At 35.2% G+C, this 21,890-nt stretch overlaps 1 protein-coding gene across 1 annotated transcript in view; it reads right to left on the reverse strand.

The window, feature by feature from the left end:
- The window catches only part of ABCD2 (ATP binding cassette subfamily D member 2), a 58,685-nt gene that overhangs the window by 9,633 nt on the left and 27,162 nt on the right, over window positions 1-21,890 (reverse strand). Inside the window, exons 7-8 of the mRNA XM_066258113.1 lie at window positions 8,288-8,433; window positions 3,212-3,296 (exon numbers count right to left, since the gene is read on the reverse strand). Of these exons, the coding sequence (XP_066114210.1) occupies window positions 3,212-3,296; window positions 8,288-8,433 (231 nt within the window). The remainder of the gene's footprint in view (window positions 1-3,211; window positions 3,297-8,287; window positions 8,434-21,890) is intronic.

A 21,890-nucleotide genomic window follows, 5' to 3' on the forward strand; every position in this document is an offset into this window, starting at 1 on the left:
GCCTGGGCTCAAGCTGGCAACCTCGGGGTCTCAAACCTTGGTCCTCCGCATCCCAGTTCGACGCTCTATCCACTGCGCCACCACCTGGTCAGGCCATCATTCTTTAAACATTGAAAGTCCTCTCAAAAAGACTATACAGGCCCTGGCCGGTTGGCTCAGCGGTAGAGCGTCGGCCTGGCGTGCGGGGGACCCGGGTTCGATTCCCGGCCAGGGCACATAGGAGAAGCGCCCATTTGCTTCTCCACCCCCACCCCCCTCCTTCCTCTCTGTCTCTCTCTTCCCCTCCCGCAGCCGAGGCTCCATTGGAGCAAGGATGGCCCGGGCGCTGGGGATGGCTCCTTGGCCTCTGCCCCAGGCGCTAGAGTGGCTCTGGTCGCGGCAGAGCGACGCCCCAGAGGGGCAGAGCATCGCCCCCTAGTGGGCAGAGCGTCACCCCTGGTGGGCGTGCCGGGTGGATCCCGGTCGGGCGCATGCGGGAGTCTGTCTGTCTCTCCCTGTTTCCAGCTTCAGAAAAATACAAAACAAAAAAAACAAAAAAAAACTATACAATTGTGAGACTAAATACTCCTTGCCAAAGTTCTCTATTGTAGCTAGCTCAAGTTCTTCACACTGTGCAATTCAAACCGTTTTTATTAGTTCTTTGAAGATGGTGTGTGGGGGGGAAGTTTCTCATTATACTTTTTCTTCACTGGATTTAATATTTCCATTTCATTTTATTTTTTCTCAATAGATTCTGCTTTTCAACAACTTCATCATCTTTATGATCACTAAATTTTCTTTTCACTGGTGTTCTTGTAACTTGATCTTTATTCAGTCTCACATTATATCTAAAATATTTTAGATACATAAGTATCAACTAGTTATTTCAAATTTGGGTATTTGAAATCTCTTTGGGTTGGCATCTTTTATTAATGCCTCTTGCTCTTCATTACAGGGTTAATTATATTAACAAAATGGTGCAGGTAGAAATTTGTGGTCACATTTTATATTCCATCATATTACATTTCACTGACTATGCTAGTGATCACATTACTGAATATTTATGGACAGGGCTCAGACAGATTCAGGGTGATAATGAGTAACAGCTGGTCATAAATGTCAAACTGTAGACTTCACACTTGAATCTTACCACATCTTCTGAGAAAGGGGCATTATAAAATATACTTCACTAAAAATTCTAAGTTAGTAAATTTTGGTTCAGATCTTTTTTTTTTAGCTTGCCATATTCTTAAACTAACCATGTACACTATTATAAATACAGTATTATTAACACAACAATTTTTCCCATTAAAAATTTCAGTTAGATACAAAATTAATACATACTCTGATTTAATTTATATAAAGTTGTAGATCAGGAAGAACTAATATTCAGTGATAGAAAACAAAACAGAAATAATCTAGGGGGTATCTGACTGGAAGTGGGAATGAGGGACATTCTAGGATGACAGAAATGTTCTCTATCTTAATTGAGGTATTGGTTACATTATGTCTTATTCATTTAGCAAAAGTCATTGAATTGTATACTTAAGGTTTGTGCATTAGGTACATAAAATTTTATAATAATTACGATTTAAAAAAAATCTGGTTAGCTATTATGTAATAATAAACATAAAAGCTTACAAAATAAAAAGAATATAAATTTTAACATACTTTATGAAAATGGTTACATTAAAAATTCAAGATAATGACCAACTTTTGTGTACCAAGATTGAGAAGAAACTATTTCAATATATTAAGTATTATACGGGTAATGAGATAGCAGACTTTTTCTTCTTATTTATCTAAATTTTTTACTTCTATGAAATAAATATGTAATTATATTTTAATAGAATTGTTTAAATGGTATGTGCTTTTATCAGTGATAAACCAAATTTGAACCAGGTATTAGATGACTTTAAATAATTATTATCAATTTTATTAGGTACAATTATGGTATGTTATTATGTAAGAAAATATTTTAAGATTCTAGAGATTGATGCCAAAGTATAAGGAATATGTCACAATGTTTGTGATTCCCTTTAAAATGCTTCAAAAATAAAAAAAAAATAGGTAAATCAGATGTGGCAAAATGGTAGATTATTGAATCAGTATGCTGGGAATATGGGTTCATTTTACCCCATCTCTTTGGGTACCCATCTTTGGGTACTCATCATACCCCAAACATCTCTTCTTTGAGATGTTTTGATGTGTTTTTTTCCATAATAAAAGTTTTGTTGTTTTTTAAAAAATAATTGATAGCCAACTAGTTACTAAATGTGGGCCAACTGGGTGCTAAGTGTTTAGTGAAGTTTACTTGATATATTTTTGCTCTTTTTATCAGCTTTTTAAGTTTCTTTACAAAAGTATTAATGCTTCCACTGCCATCCCTCCAGGAGTATGGTATCCACCCAGTTTGCAGCCCATTCATACATTCATGTATATAATTCCTGGTCCTTTTTGACCAAGATGTAAGTGCTAAAAGTAAGTAATGTAATTTCCCGATAACCTCCTGCTCTGCATACAACTCAGGTTCTCATTGCCAGAAACCTAAGATTAAAAAAGAAACAGAGAGAAAGAGAGAGAGATTTCTTTTTCAGAGAAGAATAGGACAGTCAAGAGGAATAAATCAGAAGAGCTTTACTATTTCTTTCTAATGTCCTCTGCCTGGTATCTTGGAACTTCAAAGGCTATGAATCTGAAGTTGATTGCAAAGAAGAAAGGTTTTTTGAGAGAAATTATTTTCTGAATCTCTCTTTACCCGAGTCCATTAACACCTAGTTCCTTTCTGCTCTGTTGTATCCCTGATGTTCTAGGAGAGCACTGCTAACCTGAATAGGCTACTGAGTGGTTGAAAAGTTAATTTAGTTTGAATTTAACAATTTAATTCAGAAGTTTACTGAATGCCTGCCTCCAGTGTTCTCAACAGTGCAACAGTGGTTAAGCATCCTTCACAATTTAAAATGACACTATTTCTCCTTTCAAACTTAGAATACATAAAAATAAAAATTTAACTTTGTCATCTAATATTAGTCAACATAAAATGAATAGAAAAAAGAGGCTTGAAAATTTCTTGTCATATAAAAAAACAACTTAAAAAAACACTAAACTATAAAGTCTAAGCATCCATTTTTTAGCAAGATTTTTTCAAACTAAAGATGAGGACACTGAATCTTGTCCAAAGGTTTTTTGTTACAACAATGGAATAGTAGTTTCCTGAGACTAGTGTACTTACCTATGGTAAAACATGCGAGCCATGCCCATTCTTTGCTTTTCTCCTCCTGATAGGACATCTTTCCAGTCCACAACAGCATCCCATCCTTACAAAAATATAAAGATATAGATTTAGAAAGCATTTGTTTAATTGTTACCGTTTTAGACAAGGGAGTCTGGCAAGTTCAAGCTATTAACACACAGCACCTGGTATTTTACAGGACGTGCTAAGATGGACTAAAGAGTCTCATTATGTATGAGCATTTTGTTGTAGATATGATATTATTTTAATGGTAATAATTCCTTTTACTGACAAATAATCCTCTAAGAATTCTAAATACTGACACGTTAAAAGTTTGTTTGTTTCTGAATATCTCCGAAGAGTCGATATAGTTACGCTTACTTTGGAGGGCGAGGGGAGAAAAAGACAAACAAATTTGCATAAGCCTGTTGCATAGCCTATGAAGGGTGAGGCAGGAACTAACTTAAATGGCTTCCATGTGTCTGGCACTTCACACAAGTTTTCTCACTATATATCCCACAGTCTTATGAGGTAGATATTATTAGTAACATTTTGTAGGTGGGTAAATCGAAACTCACAGAATAATTGACGTGTCTAATTTTACATAGCTAGGTATCAGAGTTGGGAATAATATGTAGGTCTATGTTCATGCCTTTATGATTTACTTTGTCACCTCTTACAACATCTTAATTGCTGACTTTCTGTTTGATTTTTATTTAAAAAGCAATGTTTCTGTTTTTTTTAAAAAATAGGTTATATTTATACATACTGACATAGAAATGTATCCAGAATATTTTTTATATGAAAAGCTGAATTGTAGAATTGTGGTGTCATTTTCCTTCCAGTAAATTTCTGTCTATTTAAAAATCAAATCCTTATAATTTTATAATAGGAAAAAAATCTCAAAATGCCATGTGATTTGAAGTTTTTACATCTAGTGAAAACTGTTGAGATAACATTTTTTCTATGGTTGAATTTTAAAGCATAATTTTAAAGCATAAGCGATGGTATGAAAAATAGGGTGAGATTGCTACATGGTGGAGAAATAGTGTGGGCTTAAAATTTTTTTCCCTTTGCCATTGAGAAAACACAAGAGAAAAGTATTTGTGTCAAAAGAAATTTTAGCTTTACATATTTAAATAAAACATGTCCTTTGTTCCACTAAACCTCAAAGTTTTAGTGGGCAATACTGCGTAATCTCAGAACACCAAAAATCAGAACACTAAGTCACAGTATCACCTTTGATGCTGATTTATTCATTTGTTATTTTATTTCTTGGCATAACATTAATAAAATTATATAGGTTTCAGGTGTACAATTCTATAATAGATCATCTGTACACTGTACTGTGTGTTCATCACCCAAAGCCAAGACTCCTTCCATCACCATTTACACTCTTTTAATTTGCCTCCCCCACCCCCTTTCCTTCTTGTAATCACCACACTGTTGTCTGTGTTTATGAAGTTTCTTCCCTTTGCTTAATTCCTTCTCCTTTTTCATAGAGCCTCCCAACCCCTATTCCCTCTGACAATTGTCAGTCTGTTCTTTGTATCTACGAGTTTGTTTTTATTTTTCTGTCAGTTTATTTTGTTCATTAGAGTCTATACATAAATGAAATCATGTGGAAATTGTTATTCTCTGACTGACTTATTTCACTTAGCATAATACTTTCCAGGTCCATCCAAGTTGTCATGAAAGGTAAGATTTCCTTCTCTTTTATGGTTGAGTAGTATTCTATTGTGGGACTGTACCACATCTTTCTTATCCACTCATCTATTGATGGGCATTTGGGCTGCTTCCAAATTTTGTCTACTTTGTAAACAATGTGGCAATGAGCATAGGGGTGCATATAGGTTTTGAGTTAGTATTTCAGGTTTCTTTTGATATATTTCCAGAAGTGGAATTGCTGGGTCAAAAGGCAGTTCCATTTTTAAATTTTTGAGGTAACTCCATATTGCTTTCCTCAGTGGCTGCACTAGTCTGCATTCCCACTAACAGTACACGAGGGTTCTCTTTCCACCCTCCCCAACACCTTGTGTTTATTGATTTATTGATGATAGCCATTCTGACAGGCATGTGGAGATATCTCATTGTGGTTTTAATTTGCATTTCTCTGATGATTAGTTATATTGAACATCTTTTCATATGTCTGTTAACCCTCGGTATATCTTCTTTGGAGATATGTCAGTTCAGGTCCTTCACCCATTTCTTAATTGGGTTATTTGTTTTTTAGTGTTGAGTTGTATGAGTTCCTTATAAATTTTGGACAGTAAGCCCTTATCTGATGCATTGACAAAGACCCCAAATAGCAACAATGATCTTGAGAAAGAGGAACAAAGTTGGAGGAATCACATCACCTGGTATCAAACTATACTACAAAGCTGTAGTAATCACACCAACATGATACTCGTATAAAAACAGACACATATAGATCAATGGAACAAAACAAAGAGCTCAGAAATAAATAAACCCATACCTTTAGAGTCAAGACAAAGAAAGCAAGAACATACAATGGAGTAAAGGTAGTCTATTCAATAAATTATGTTAGGAAAATTGTACAGATACGTGAGAAAAAATGAAATTAAACAAGCTTCTTACATATCATACACAAGAATAAACTCAAAATGGATTAAATACTTAAAAATTAAGACTTGAAATCATAGAAATCTAGAAGAAAACATAGAAAGTAAAATCTCAGACATTTCTTGTAGTAATAACAAAATAGAAATAAACAAATGAGACTATATCAAACTAAAAAGTTTTTGTACAGCAAAGGAAACCATCAACAAAATAAAAAGCCAACCCTTTGATGCTGATTTAGTAAGACTAAGATAGCTGAGAAAAGAACGGTTTTCCTGCTTCTTGGAGATGTACAAACTGCTTTAGTTCATGTCCATTTGTTAACACTTCTACGTTCTATTTTGTAACCTCTTTGATGGAATAAACCAAAGTTGGTTTCTTTTTTTTGTTCTTTTGTGTGTGTGTGTGCGTGTGTGTGTGTGTGTGTTTATTGGTGTTTATTGCATTTTTCCGAAGTTAGAATTGGGGAGGCAGTCAGACAGACTCCGCATGCACCTGACCGGGATCCACCTGGCTTGCCCACCAGGGGCGATGCTCTGACCATCTGGGGCACTGCTCCGTTGCGGCCAGAGCCATTCTAGTGCCTAAGGAGGAGGCCATAGAACCATCCTCAGTGCCCGGGCCAACTTTGCTCCAATGGAGCCTCGACTGTGGGAGGAGAAGAGAGAGATAGGAAGGAGAGGGGGAAGGGTGGAGAAGCAGATGGGCACTTCTCCTGTGTGCCCTGACCAGGAATCAAACCCAGAACTTCCATGCACTGGGTTGATACTCTACCACTGAGCCAACCGGCCAGGGTCTAAACCAAAGTTTTTAATTCTAACTTTTACTAAAGCAAAGCATTTCTCTAAGCAAATTATTAGGTAGACTAAACAGAACTTAGTAGGCTTTTAATAAAGTAAGTGATGACCTTGCAGATGTGTTTTCTTATTTTGCTTAAAAACATATTTTATGTTTTAAGGATTAAGAAAGTGGGTTTCCTTGGAATTTTTGATGTGTAAGAATATAACAATTTTTACTAGTTGTCCAGGCTAGGAGATAATATACCATAATGTCATAGCACAGTAGAGAACACTGACTTTCAAGTAAGGTCTGTGTTTGAATCCCTGTCTCTTTTTGTTTGTTTGTTTTGTTTGTTTTTTCTGTATTTTTCTGAAGTTGGAAATGGGGAGGCAGTCAGATAGACTCCCACATGTGCCCAACCGGGATCCACCGGCATGCTCACCAGAGGGCGATGCTCTGCCCATCTGGGGCGTTGCTCTGTGGCGACCAGAGCCATTCTAGCACCTGAGGCAGAGGCCATGGAGCCATCCTCAGCGCCCGGGCCAACTTTGCTCCAATGGAGCCTCGGCTGCGGGAGGGGAAGAGAGAAACAGAGAGGAAGGAGAGGGGGAGGGGTGGAGAAGCAAATGGGCGCTTCTCCTGTGTGCCCTGGAGAAGCACACTGCCTCATTTACTGCCTCATTTACTTATTGCCTCTCTTTACTGCCTCATTTACTTATTGTAAGGATCAAATAAACTCATACATGTGAAATTTCTATGTAATGTATCAAATATCATCATACAAGAACAAAATACTATATATATATAGTATCAGTACTGTAATTAGTAATAGCATCTTAGCTAATTCTTGGGCAAATACTATGTGCCACTGTTCTAAAGGCCTTACATTGTCTTATTTAGTCTTTTTAGAATCCTTGTAAGATAGATATTCATCTCCATTTAAGATAAAGAGAACAGTGCTAATTAAGATTTGATTCCAGAACTTTGCCTTCCAAGCTCATATGCTGAGTCAATATACTACCCTGCTTCTTATATACTACCCTGCTTCTTCTGATAATGTAAAAAGGAGTAGGAAACAGCATAAAATCCATGCAAAATTAAACCTAGAATTAAGCTAGTTATTTCAGTACCTTTTATAGCTTATTATATGCTTTGAAGTTATTTGAAAGTCTATTATAAAGCAATTCTTTTTTAAGCTCAGACATATAACTGTTATTCTTATTCTTTCAAAAATGTCTTATACTGAAACACCACAGTACAAAAGTTTCTATATTTTATCTAATTATCTGCTGCTTGAGAGAGAGAAAAATTTATTGTTAAGACTGTGGTTCTAAAAACAAAAAAGAAGTTTCATGACAATTATCTCTCAAATTATTAAGTTTAATGTAAGCTGAGAACTTGACACGAAAATATTTGTCATAAACTTTACATATATCTAGACTGACAATGGCCTCAGGGACATTTGTACATTCAAGTATGAAAAAATAACTTTTAAAATGAAGGAGCATGTTTAATAAAAAGCATGGCATGCTACACGAAATATAACACAGGCAGGAAAGATGATGTCGTCAATAATGGAAAAGCAATAAAAGCTGTAAACTCCATCTTTACCTGTGTGCTTATGTTCTAATAGCATATATTTAAATTAAATCACAATCTATTTATTTTTATGATACAGAGTTAAATGCATTTAAAAAAAAGAATGATAGAGTTTACCGCCTTCTCTTTGGACGATGTGATAGAGGTGGACATTGTGTAGAATACATTCCAGATCTTGGTCTGTGTAGCCTTTGCCGTGCATGTCATCCACTGAATCAGGATAGATGACTTGATCCCGAAGACTTCCAAGAGACATGTATGGCCTATGAAACACCAAGCACACGAGAATCTTAGTAAAAAGTCAGTTTGGTTTACTTGGTGTGACATCCTGGTGGTCTGAAAACTGCACAGCAGACTTTAAATACCACATTTCTAGGATTATATTTATTGCCAAGTGATAAGTATTTTTCTCTTGGACATGGCAGGATAATACACTGTTATGTTCATGTAGAGACTTCCTGAAACATAGCCACAAGTAACGTGTTCTATTTCAAAATCTAACAGGGGATAGCTGAATATTTTCAGCATAGAAATACATACTTGCTTTGCAATATTCTATAAATGTTGCTTCTGTATTTCATCAAATAGTATTTAGGTTAACTATTATAAAATTTAAGATTTGGGTCCAAGAATGTGAACAAATTTTTTTTTTCAAAATGTCATTCATAATGAGAAAAATCAAAATTAAAACTACCATGAGTTTCATAAATATCAGATTGGCAGAGCTTCAAACACTTGACCACTCACTCCAGCCTCTGGAGAAACAGGCACTTTCATACAATGGTGAAAGTATAAAGTGGCACAAACCTTTGGAGGGGATTTGGCAAACAAACGTATCACTTGGTCTTTGGCCCACTTCTACGAATTTAGTCTGAAGATATACTTCAAAAATACCAACAGCAACAAATAAAGTACAGGAGATTATCTACTGCAGCATTATTTGTAATTGTAAAATATTGAAAACAACCTAAATGCTCATAGAAAGGAGACTGAGTAAATGATAATACCAGCCATATATATGTAGCTAAAAGAAAAAAAACAGGATGCAAATATCTCTATGAATCAATATAGAGTGATATCCATAAAATATTGTTAAGTTACAAAAAGCATGCAAAATTAGATGCATAGCAGGGTTTCTTATGGATACAGTGAACTACATAATTCTTTGTTGTCAAGGTATACTCTGTGTATTGTGGGAGGATTAGCAGCATACCTGGTCTCTATCCATTAGATGCTAGTCGCATCCAGTACTGTAGTGACAAAAATATTCTCCAGATCCTGTTCCCTGGAGGACAGAACTATCTCCATTTGAGAACCACTGATCTATATAGTCCTTCCTTCCCTGGTACCTATGAGGGATTGGCTTCAGGACTCCTTGTGGATTCCCAAATCTTTGGATGCGTAAGTCCCTTATGTAAAATGGCTGCCCCTGCAATGACTGCTCTGCCCATGGGACCCAGCTGCAGCTATTTCAAGCACGCAGCCTGAAGAGAGCAATGTGTTGTTGAGACCATCTGACAGTATACATGACTGAACCCAGTTAAGACTGCTACATAAACTTTAAAGATTCTATTGGGCAGGGGCAGAAGTTGACTCATCTGATAGTTGCCCAAGATGATACTTGTATACGTCCTTGCTTATTAAAACAGCTACCCACCAATCTGGGGTGGTCTGCCTCTTCCTTCAGTCTCTCCTTGCTCTCTGTGTAGGACGCCAGTTGGCAAACTAACAAAAGTATGTTAAGATAATATTAGCAATGTTAATTTTCATGAGTTTAATGATTGCATTATGGTAATGTTAGTGACTATTCTTGCTTTTTGAAATTACACCCTAAAGTAGTTAAGGGTGAAGATTTATGATTACTGCAACTTAAAAAAAGTGTGTGTGTGTGTGTGTGTACAGCTGTGTGTGTGTGTATGGCTGTGTGTGTGTATGTGTGTGTATGTGCGGAGAGAAAGAGAGAGAGTTGAAGGTTACAAATACAAAATATGTTCTGTAGACCAAGTGCTATTTGGTTCCCATTATGTACAAATGATTTAGTTGATGATAGATTTTGTAACACATTTAACCAATATTTGAAAATCAAAATACTCATATTTCAATTATACATATATACATTTATATGATAAGATTTTTAAATTGGTATTTACAAATATAAGAAATCTGTGGTCATGTTTTAAAAATGGAGATATAATGTCTACATCATAAAATTATAAAATTTACCCTTTCAAATTGTGCAATTCAATGACTTTTAGTATATTCACAAGCTCATGCAATCATCACCATTGTCTAATTTTAGAATATTTTTTTAACCCAAAATGAAACTCTGTACTCAATAGCAGACTATCCCCATTCTTTTCTCCTCCCAGACCCTGCAACTACTAATCTACTTTCTGTCTATTCTGGACACTTAATATATATGTATCATACAATATGTGGTCATTTGTGATGGTCTCTTTTCTGTTAGCAAGTGTTCATAACGTATCATGTAACAGTGTTTTATTCCTCCTTATGGTTGAATAATTCTATTGCATGGATGTGCCACATTTTAAAAATCCATTCATTGTTGATGGATATTTCAGTTGTTTCCCTGTTTGGCTAGTATGAGTAGTGGCATATACCTATGAGTGGAAGTGCTGCAGAATATGGTAAATGTGTTCAACTTGTTGAGGAATTGCCCAACTCTTTCCTAAAGTGGCTGCACAACTTCTGGCCACATTTCTTCACTGTATCACTGTCTTCTTCTCCCGCCTTCTTCTTTATCTTTCCCTCTCCAGTCTAACTATATATTTTTAAAAATACAATGAGGACACACAATTTTTTGTTTATTGCCATCATCTTAAGCACTGATAAAATGTAATGATATCTTAAATTAATATTTGGTAATAATAATAGTAATATAAAATAAAAATTGGCCACCAGGGTCAAAGAGCAGTTCTTTACTTATTACACTGACACTACTTAGAAGAAGAAATACTAAAAAACCTTAGGAGAAAATACTTTTGCTAATTTCCAAAGTGATGCCAGCTCTAATTTAATGTAAATCAGAAGCACAGATATCCTCTTAATTTACCATGAACCCCAGATATTTGATCCACAAAACAGCCATGACACAATACTTAACTGAGATTATAATGATTACAATACATCTGAGCATTCATTTCACAAGCGTTTCTTCCCCAAACCCCACTATTGTTTCTACAGCAGGGGTCCCCAAACTACTGCCCACGGGGTGCCGCATGCCGCCCCCTGAGGCCATTTATCCGGGCCCCACCGCACTTCCGGAAGGGGCACCTCTTTCATTGGTGGTCAGTGAGAGAAGCATAGTTCCCATTGAAATACTGGTCAGTTTGTTGATTTAAATTTACTTGTTCTTTATTTTAAATATTGTATTTGTTCCCATTTTGTTTTTTTACTTTAAAATAGGATATATGCAGTGTGCATAGGGATTTGTTCATAGTTTTTTTTATAGTCTGGCCCTCCAATGGTCTGAGGCACAGTGAACTGGCCCCCTGTGTAAAAAGTTTGGGGACCTCTGTTCTACAGGATTCTACCATAAGACTTGATCAACTGGCAACATTTGATGGCATCATATTTTATATCTACATTTCAGGGAAGATGCATAGCATCATGGTTGTGATAACGGACTCTGGAGAGATGGTTCTGGGCTAGAATCCTGAACTCACCGTTTACTAGCAAAGCGACCCAAAGTCAGATCTCGAGGTACCTTATTTGCAAAATAACTTACTTTAATGTATGTTATAAGGATTAAAGGAGGTAATGTAGTCAGAACACATAGTAGGCATTCACTAAACTCTTAAGGAAAAAAATTTCATTTCTAGTTAGGCTTAAGTTTTCTATCTATGTGATAAAGCAGCCTTTAAAAAAAATGTAAAAGTATTTCTATTTAGCCAGCTAAGAAACATGTAGTGTTACATCTCATAGTAACCTTTGATTATTCTCAACACTATTAATAACTACCTAATTACAACAATTTTAGAGATTATATTGTTAAACACTCAAGAAAGTCTCAAGTTTACCTAGAAGTACTTTGATTAAATATTTTATTTTTATTGATTTTTTATAGAGAGAGGAGAGATGGGTGTGGAGCAAGAAGTATTAATGCACAGCCACTTCACTTTAGTTGTTCTTTGATTGCTTGTCACATGTGCCTTAACCAGGCAAGCCCAGGGTTTTGAGCAAGCAAGCTCAGCATTGCATGTTGGTACTTTATCCACTGCGCCACCATAAGCCAGGCTAGAAGTACTTTATAAAATTAACTGAAGGGCCATTTAGTTTACTAGAGCAATATATGTAGCCTCAAAGTTATCAATATGCTTTCCTTGTAAGAGGACTTTGGAAGGGCAAGACTTTTCAAATTCTTTCAAAAGATAACTTAATATTATTTAAGATTTCCTTATGCCTTTTGAAATCTATCAATTCTCTCTGATGAACAAATATGGCAATTTATCTCAAGAGGGGTCTTAACTCTAAGGCAAAGCAAGATAATTGAATTATGTTTTGAAATATTAATTTCTTATTGAGTTTGTGAGTCAGTACTGTTTTGAGTACACGCTCTTAAAATAAAAAAAAATCAAATCAAAACAAAAAAGAAAGTTGGTTGTTTTCTTTGTGACAGAGACAGACAGAGAGAGAGAGGCAGAGAGAGGGACACATAGGGACAGACAGGAAGGGAGAGAGATGAGCTGCATCAATTCTTCATTGCGGCTTCTTAGTTGTTCATTGATTGCTTTTTCATATGTGCCTTGACTGGGAACTCCAGCAGAGCAAGTGACACCTTGCTCAAGCCAGTGACCTTGGGCTCATGTCTATGATCCCACGCTCAAGCTGGTGAGCCCATGCTCAAGCCAGCAACCTCGGGGTTTTGAACCTGGGTCCTCTGCATCCCAGTCTGACACTCTATCCACTATGCCACTGCCTGGTCAGGTGAGAAAAGTTTTTTTAATTCAATCAGGGTGAGATTTAAATAAAATGTCAAACCATAAACATTTTATGATGCTAGATGAAGAACTGCAAATATGTTCTTATAATTTGTTATTTGAGATATTGTCACTCAAAATGATTTAATAGTGTATGAATATTGCAACTTTAAAAATTTATGTAAAGAAAAGACTGAGCAAATGTAACAAAAATATTTTATAAAATTATATACAGGGGTTCCTCAGGTTACAATATAGTTCTGTTCCAATGACAGTGATTTTGGTGTAAGTTGAAACACACCCAAGCCTAAGTCACTACGTAACCTAACACAGTTGTAAAATCATAAGCTAGAACATAAAAACACAACTAGGCCACAGAAAAAGGAAAAGGACATAAATATAGTATGCTGTACACTGTATTATATTAACTGAAAAAAATGACAAAAAGTGAACGTAAAAATAATTTCTTACCTTTATTTCTGTGGTTGACTTACACACTGGAAGGGGCATTGCAAGGTGGAAGAGAGTGACCTATTGGGAGGAGGGAGCTGGAGAGGCAGGAGAACCTGCAGAAGGTGCTGGAGATACTGGGTCAGGTGAATCAGGATTGTCTAAGGAACATGCAGCAGACGCTAGAGATGATTCTACCTGTACACAGGTGTTTCATTTCGAGAAGCAGCTGATGTAGAGGGTACAAGATCTGTTGCAGGCCTCTCTACCTACTTACAGAATTGTTCCAGACTAGTCTGGAATGTTGATGACTTTTTCTAACCAAACTTTTTCTAGCTTGTCCACATAATCTGTAAGTATGATGCTAACAGAGTAAATCGAAACACTCACGTCTCAATTTTTTAAAGTTTTTATGGGAGTGAGTGTCATTAACTCGAAACGTCATATTTTGAGACTGTCATAACCTGAGGATCCCCTGTATGTATGCCCCTGCTGAACAGCTGTTGGTTAGAGCTTTGCTCCAAAGCACAGAGGTTGCTGATTTGATCCCCGGTCAGGGCACATACAGGAACAGATCAATCTTCCTGTCCTTCTCTCCCTTTCTCTCTCTCTCAAATCAATAAATAAAAATTTTAAAAATGTTAAAAAACAACCTTTAAAAATTATATATTTATTAAGGGCAACAAATATTGCTTTATTAAAATTTTTTCTCCCAATTATTGTTTTATATAATGTGGAATGGTGAAAATAGGACATTATGTGTTTAATGAGGTACATAGTAACTAAGGGTACTCTAATAGGTTTTATTAATATAATTATTTAAAAATGTTATCATGAAGTTAAAGTGATCACAGAATCCTCTAGAAAGTCTGTATTAAGACAGTTTGGTATGCTGTTGAATCTATTTGAAAGCACAAGGGAATGGAAGAGCCTATAACCAATGTTTATGTGATTAGTTTGCATGTGATCCTTTTCAAACTCAAAAGTCTGGAATTTAACATTTTAAGCTAGCTCAAGTTTCTCTAGTCCTACCAAAGATATACATAACTAATAAGTATTTAAAGTACCCTTTACTAAACTTTCCTTTCTAGATATGTAGATTATCTATTCAGATTATCTTCTAAGTATTTCAGGTACATCAATTACCATGTCAGAATGTTATGAGCTTACTTGTTCTGGCCCATCAGGAAGGAAATCATGCAACATACATAGTATAAGCAATAATAATAAATGGATTGCTTATAATTAGTAGCTAACAAAAGAGAAACACTATATACTTTTGATTGATTTACTTTCTCTAAGTAAAAGTCAAATTCACCTCTATTTGTTGTGGGAAAAAACTGGAATAAACCCATAGGTATCACATTATAATTTAAATAATTATCATGGTTATGTTTCTTTGTAATCTAAAATTCCTTCAAATGCACATATAATTAAACTATCAATTATAACGGTAAAATTATTTGAGATCAAATCCACTCTCAGTGATCTGGGCTTTTTATAGTTATTACTAATGTCTCAGGGTACTTTTATAATTTGTACTATATACCCCACTTTCTGTACATTTAATTATCGACAATTTATGGCTGTTTTGGTAAAATGTTGAAATTTATTAGGGTTTATATTTATTTATTTTTATATTTTTCTCTATTTTTTTTCTACTTAATAGGGACAAAGATAGAAAGAAGGAGAAAGCATGGAGAAATGTTAACTCTGTCTTGTGCTTGGAGTCTCTGGAATGATCACCTAAAATGCTAAGTATTTCATAGTCATCTGGATTTTAATTGTGAACAATACTGATAAAAGTTTCACTGCAATTTAACTATATTTAAGGCATGTGTTAAATTTAAGAATAAGATATAGCTAAGACCTGCTGTACTGCCATAGTAATAAGAAGTCAGGAATCCGAAAACCATAACTAGCTATTAATAATTCATATAAATGTACATGTCAGAACTAATCATGTAATCAAATTTTTTTATGAACAGCAAAAACAAGATTTGAGACCTCAATTCATAAGTCATTCCTAATATTTTCAAAATAAATAGGTAGCAAAAAAGAATACACAACTGAAGAGAAATAGTTATATTACTGAGATTATATTTTTAGGATAAAATATTTCTAGGTGCCAAAGCAAAGAAGTGCACATCCTCCTTAAGAGCAGGGAACGTGTTCATTACAATTAATAAAAATAATGTTAGTGGAATAATCAAAGTATCAGCAAGCTAATAAGAATGTAAATCATTTAAAAGTCAACTTTGTTAATAGTATTTATTAGAGCCCTGGCCAGTTGGTTCAGTGGTAGAGTATTGGCCTGGCGTGTGGAAGTCCTGGGTTCAATTCCCAGTCAGGGCACACAGGAGAAGCAACCATCTGCTTCTCACCCCTCTTCTCTTCTCTCTCTCCCTCCTGCAGCCATGGCTCAATTGGTTCAAATAAAATTGGCACTGGGTGCTGAGGATGCTCCATGGCCTCACCTCAGGTGCTGAAATGGCTCAGTTCTGAGCAATGGAGCAACAGCCCCAGATGGGCAAAGCATCACACCCTAGTGGGTATGCCTGTGGTTCCCAGTCGGGGTGCATGCGGGAGTCTGTCTCTCTGCCTCCCTGACTCCCTGGCTCTCACTTAATAAATAAATAATAAAAGAATAATAAAATTAAGGTAATATTTTTGAGAAATTAAAGTTGTATAGAGAAATGGGTTTTAGAAGAATAGGAAAGAATAGAGAACATATTGTAATTTGAAAGTAATTTGAATAAAGGTAAATTTAAAGCAATTTCACTTTTATATAAGACTATAGCTTCTTTACATTAACATAAATGAATGAAAGCCAAGTACTTATGTTAACCTTTATGCTAAAATTGGCATGGATTGCCTTCCACCCTCAACAGTAAAAGGACTCTACTTTCAAACAATAGTTTGATGTCAATACCATTTAAGCATACCAAGCAAACAACCTTAGTTGGTGATATTCACTTGCAAGGTTAGGCAAAAGAACAGTAATTTTTTAGAGACATGTCTCCTGCTGCAGGCAATAAGCAAGACAAGTGACCTTAAAGTCAGACACATCTAAGTTCAAATATTAGTTCCAACATTTATCAGCCCAGGACTTCAACCTCTCTAAGTGTTCTCATCTACGTATACACTAGGGATACTAACACCAACCTTATGTGTTATCATACAGAAAAATAGAAATGTGTGTAAAACAGTGACTAGCACTCAGTAATTGTTTGACACAATGTAAATTAATTTTTTTTAAAGTAATAGGCCAAAGATGCTCAGCTCTTGCTCAGATACCCTAGAATCTATCAATTATATCAAAATGTCATAAGATTCTCAAAATAAAAATCAATATTAATTCAGTTAATTTTAAAAATACATAAACTATTGTTGAAGGGATGGGTAAAAAATGCCATCAGAGAAAACATGGATTCAACTCTGGCACTTTTAAAAGCTAGGATTTCATGTCAAAAGCTCTTCTTAAGAAAAACAGTTGAAGAAAATAGATATTTAAAAAAGTGAATGCAAACTATAAAAGAATGATAGTTATTCCCCATAAATGTGGGGAATAACAGTGTTAGAGGGGCTTTAATTATTATGATTGCCTGAAAATATTTAAGGTCAAATGGTGGGTTTTTAAAAATTACAAGTAGATGTTTTTAATATGATTATTTTCTTAATCTGAAAATAATAGGTGGTGAGTTCAGAGGGTTTGAATCCAAAGATTTGGTAAAATCTAACCCTGGCTCTAAACTGCTGGGTAACTCTCAGTATTAAAGTCTCTAATCCCTTTGAACTCCAATTTAATTATTTAAAATGTTCCATTTAGCATGACTTATGCAAAGCATAATCCACATGTACTGTTCATAATTAAAAGATAGGAGTAAAGTTATCTATATTTAATTTGCTGTACAAACTAATTAGTCATGCTGTCCTTCCTGTGTATAGCCAAATTTAGGATTTTTATGATGCATTAAATTTTAAACTGTGATTCATAACTACTTTATTAAGCAGTATTTACATTTAGTCTAGAAGATTAAGTAACATGGTATTTGAACATGTTACTTACGCTGAGCTGGTATATATAAAATGTTATATATATAATTTTTGTTCTCTTCTGACAAAAGAAAACAAAAAAATGACTTATAGAAGCAATTACTGTCATCTTTTTGTTGTTTTTCAAGAAGCATTGGCAGACTAAAATTTAACATTTAAGATTGTGTCATTTACTCCTAAAGAGGAGATGAGCTCATTGCGTAGAAACTGGGGGAAATGGCAGACTCCCAAGTCACTAGAGAACTTTAAAAAGTAATTTAAACAACTTCAGCTAAAAGAACACTTTAGCAATGCTTGAGGACCTAGGGGATGGACGCTACTATTTCCAGTATGTACCAATGACATAATATTAATGGAGATAAATCTAATAAATATTTGCTTTTCTCTGCTTGGCATATATTAGACTAGGAAGGGTGGACAGGACAGCCCTGCTTAGAAGTGTTCAAAATCTTACTTGAATCTGTGGCATTTCTGATCTATTGGACATTGGAGAAACACCCTATTCATGACAATTATTAAAATCCTAACTTTCAAAACCCAGGTCAAATGACACACTGTTCTATTATATTTTCCCTCACTTAAAACATCTAGAGCATTTCTTGCCTTTCTTGAGGATCTTATTCTGGCTTTTACTGAAGTTACTTGCATGTTTTTGTTTAAAACTAAATTTGACATAAGCACCATACTATAACTGTGTCTTATTGTCTATTTGCTCTAGTATCTTATGCCAGGGCTTTAGTAACTATTGGTTAAAATTATTTTTTAAAAAAAGAGTAGAATATTGCCTGACCAGGCAGTAGCGCAGTGGATAGAGCGTCAGACTGGGATGTGGAGGACCCAGGTTTGAGACCCCGAGATCGCCAGTTTGAGTGTGGGCTCATCTCACTTCAGCTAAAGCTCACCCAATACCCAATGTTGCTGGCTTGAGCAAGGGGTTACTCGGTCTGCTGAAGGCCCACAGTCAAGGCACATATGAGAAAGCAATCAATGAACAACTAAGGCGCCACAACGAAAAACTAATGATTGAAGCTTCTCATCTCTTCCTATTCCTGTCTGTCCCTATCTATCCCTCTCTCTGACTCTCTGTCTCTGTAAAAAAAAAAAAAAAAGAGTAGAATATTGACAAAGAATAAAATACAATAATTTCCCCCAACATATGAACTAAACTATCCCACCCATTCTATCCCTCTTTTTCCTCCTTTAAAAAATATTTATCAGCCCTGGCCGGTTGGCTCAGTGGTAGAGCGTCGGCCTGGCATGCGGAAGTCCCGGGTTCGATTCCAGGCCAGGGCACACAGGAGAGGTGCCCATCTGCTTCTCCACCCCTTCCCCTCTCCTTCCTCTCTGTCTCTCTCTTCCCCTCCCGCAGCTGAAGCTCCATTGGAGCAAAAGATGGCCCAGGCGCTGGGGATGGCTCCTTGGCCTCTGCCCCAGGCGCTAGAGTAGCTCTGGTCGTGACAGAGCGGTGGCCCAGATGGGCAGAGCATCGCCCCCCGGTGGGCATGCCGGGTGGATCCCGGTTGGGCGCATGCGGGAATCTGTCTGACTGCCTCCCCATTTCCAGCTTCAGAAAAGTACAAATATATATATATATATATATATATATATATATATATATATATATATATTTATCCATTTTAATTTGATCCATAATATAAGCCTTCTTTTACTTTCCTAAACTTTTACTTCTCAGACTTTGAGTCAAAGATGAACAAAATTTGTACAAGTTTCTTTTCCATACAAAATTGAGGGAAATCTGAATCTATTTCAAATCTGTTGGTCTGAGCGTATGTAGTTGGCCATATAGGTTTGAATAGTAAGGTCATGGTTCAAAATTTCTTTCCTCAGATATTTCTTTCAAGATAGAGAGAGCAAGAGCTTTGGGAACAGAATTATATGGTGGGTTGTTGCCCAACTTGAGACTGTTGCTGAGGACACACCTGTGATGTATACAAATGACCCTCTGGATGATTAAAAGTATAAAAGAATCCTTAGATTTTGCTACTTTTTTCTAGTAAACACCTGTTATCTTCTGTCTTCCCTCTGTCTTTCCATTCTTCCTTCATCACTCCTTTCTGTCCTTCCTCTCTCCTTCCTTCCCTTTCTCTCTTTTACTCTCTGTTCCCCCAACCTCTACCAAAAGTTTCACATTCACATTTTGGTGAGTGTTAGCATATGATCATATTTTGTTAGCACACGAACTAAACAACTTAGTAAAAGATTGGGCTTTCAAGGTTTTAATGGCTGAAGACAGAAACTTACTAGGGAATCACTGAGTGACAGCTGGGCCATAAATTAGTGGATAAGTGAAAACAAGAGCAGGAGATCCCAAATCTATCCTTAGGTAGCAGGGAAGATAGAGGAACTGCACCAAGAATTAACAAAAGAAATTCAAGATCTGTATCCAAGTGGAAGACTTTTCCTAAGGGTCAGTAGGGAAAACGAGCTTTAATCATGAAAAACTACAGTCACATTGCTTAGAAATTCAGTCTAAAACAGCCTGAAATTGCCAAAATATTTCTTTAAAGTACTATCTGGGCAAGACTAAGAATTTTACCATAGATTTATTTAGAGTGGCTAAATCTGTATTTTAGATGAAATATGTCTTTGCTTAAACTTATGAAATACTCCAGTAATTGTCATATCTAAAAATTAATGAAGAAGAAACAAGAGAAAAAGCTGTTTTGAAACTAATTTATCTACCACTACTTTTTGTTTGTATTTTTGAACTAAGGCCCAGATTCCTTTTATCTGGTTCTCATTATTAAGATTGCTAAAATGATTTCACAATTTCTTAGGAATTCAGGTTTCCCAGCTTTTAAACTAAACTAAACCATAGCAGCATTCTCTAGAGATTTGGTTAAAAAAAAAACAAGTGGCTTCATATGTTTAATTAGAATAGTTTTCCCCCAATAGTTTACTTTTTCTTCTGTACACTGCACATCATTAGAAATCCACTTTAACAAAACCCACTAATTTTTCCCGATTAAAATAACAATTAATGTGCATTTCATTATTACATATGGAGATCTATTTTCTACAAGAAATCTTTCAATCACAAGTAAAAACAGGGAGATTATTATAAAGGCCTGATTGTGACTTATGAAGTTTATTCTGTCAGTACATAAGATTCAGTTCTACCTTGAAATTACAGGCTTTTTTTTTTCCAAGCTAGTATTTAAGCAATATTCTATTGCTATAAGTTAATGCAATAAAATAAAATATCTGATAATATTCATTACTGAAAATAATCCAAGAAAAAATGTTTAAGATTAGCTACTTAAAAATATTTTGAAATAGGTTTTAGCAGTTTCCTTTTAAATCATAAAATCTTATAAGATTATTTTTCAATTTATTTGAAAAATCAGCAGCCTTGAGAATATAAGAAATAAATACTACACCTATACACTTAGTTTATATATACATTTAAGTAAATTCTATGCTTTTTTAGCAAGATATAAGATTTTAAACATAAATACATATTGGCATGTTTCTAAGGCTGTATGATCAACATAAAATGACTTAACGTAATTATTAAGAAACATTTTAGGCTTCAAAAATACTTTTGATTCTCATTTTTCTCCTAAATTAAGTTGTAGTTGACCTTTTTTTTAGGCAAGAGTAAGTTTCATAACTAAAAAAAGTTTCCCAGTCTGTTGCAAAATCACATAGTTAGGTTTCTCTAAGGGCAAAGACTGGATTTATGCACCTCCTTCCCCAACTTTTAAAGAGTTGTAGTAAAATACACATAACATAAAATTCACATCTTAACCGTTTTTAAGTATACCGTTTAGTGGTATGTTTTTGTTTTTTTTTTCTAGTTTTACTAAGAACAAAATGACATATACCACTGTGTAAATTTAAAGTGTACAATACATTGATTTGATACACTTAGAGACAGCAAAATGATTATCACCTAGTGTTACCTGACATCTCTATCATCTCACATGATTACTATATCTTTTTTGTTGTAAGAACATTAAATATATACTCTCAATAACTTCCAAATATAGAACATGTCATTGTTAACTATACTCACATGCTGTGCTTTATATTCCCAGAATGTATTCATCTTTTAACTGGAAGTTGGTAACATCTCCACCTTCCCCCACTCTCCAGGCACTGGTAATCACCAATTTATTCTGCTTCTATAAGTTTAGCATTTTTAGATTCCACATATAAGTGATACCACATGGTATTTGTCTTTGTCTGAATTATTTCACCTAGCACAATGCCCTCAAGCTTCAATCATGTCACAAATGGCAGTATTTCCA

Source organism: Saccopteryx bilineata, chromosome 2 (assembly GCF_036850765.1).
Source record: "Saccopteryx bilineata isolate mSacBil1 chromosome 2, mSacBil1_pri_phased_curated, whole genome shotgun sequence".
NCBI classification, from domain to species: Eukaryota; Metazoa; Chordata; class Mammalia; order Chiroptera; family Emballonuridae; genus Saccopteryx; species Saccopteryx bilineata.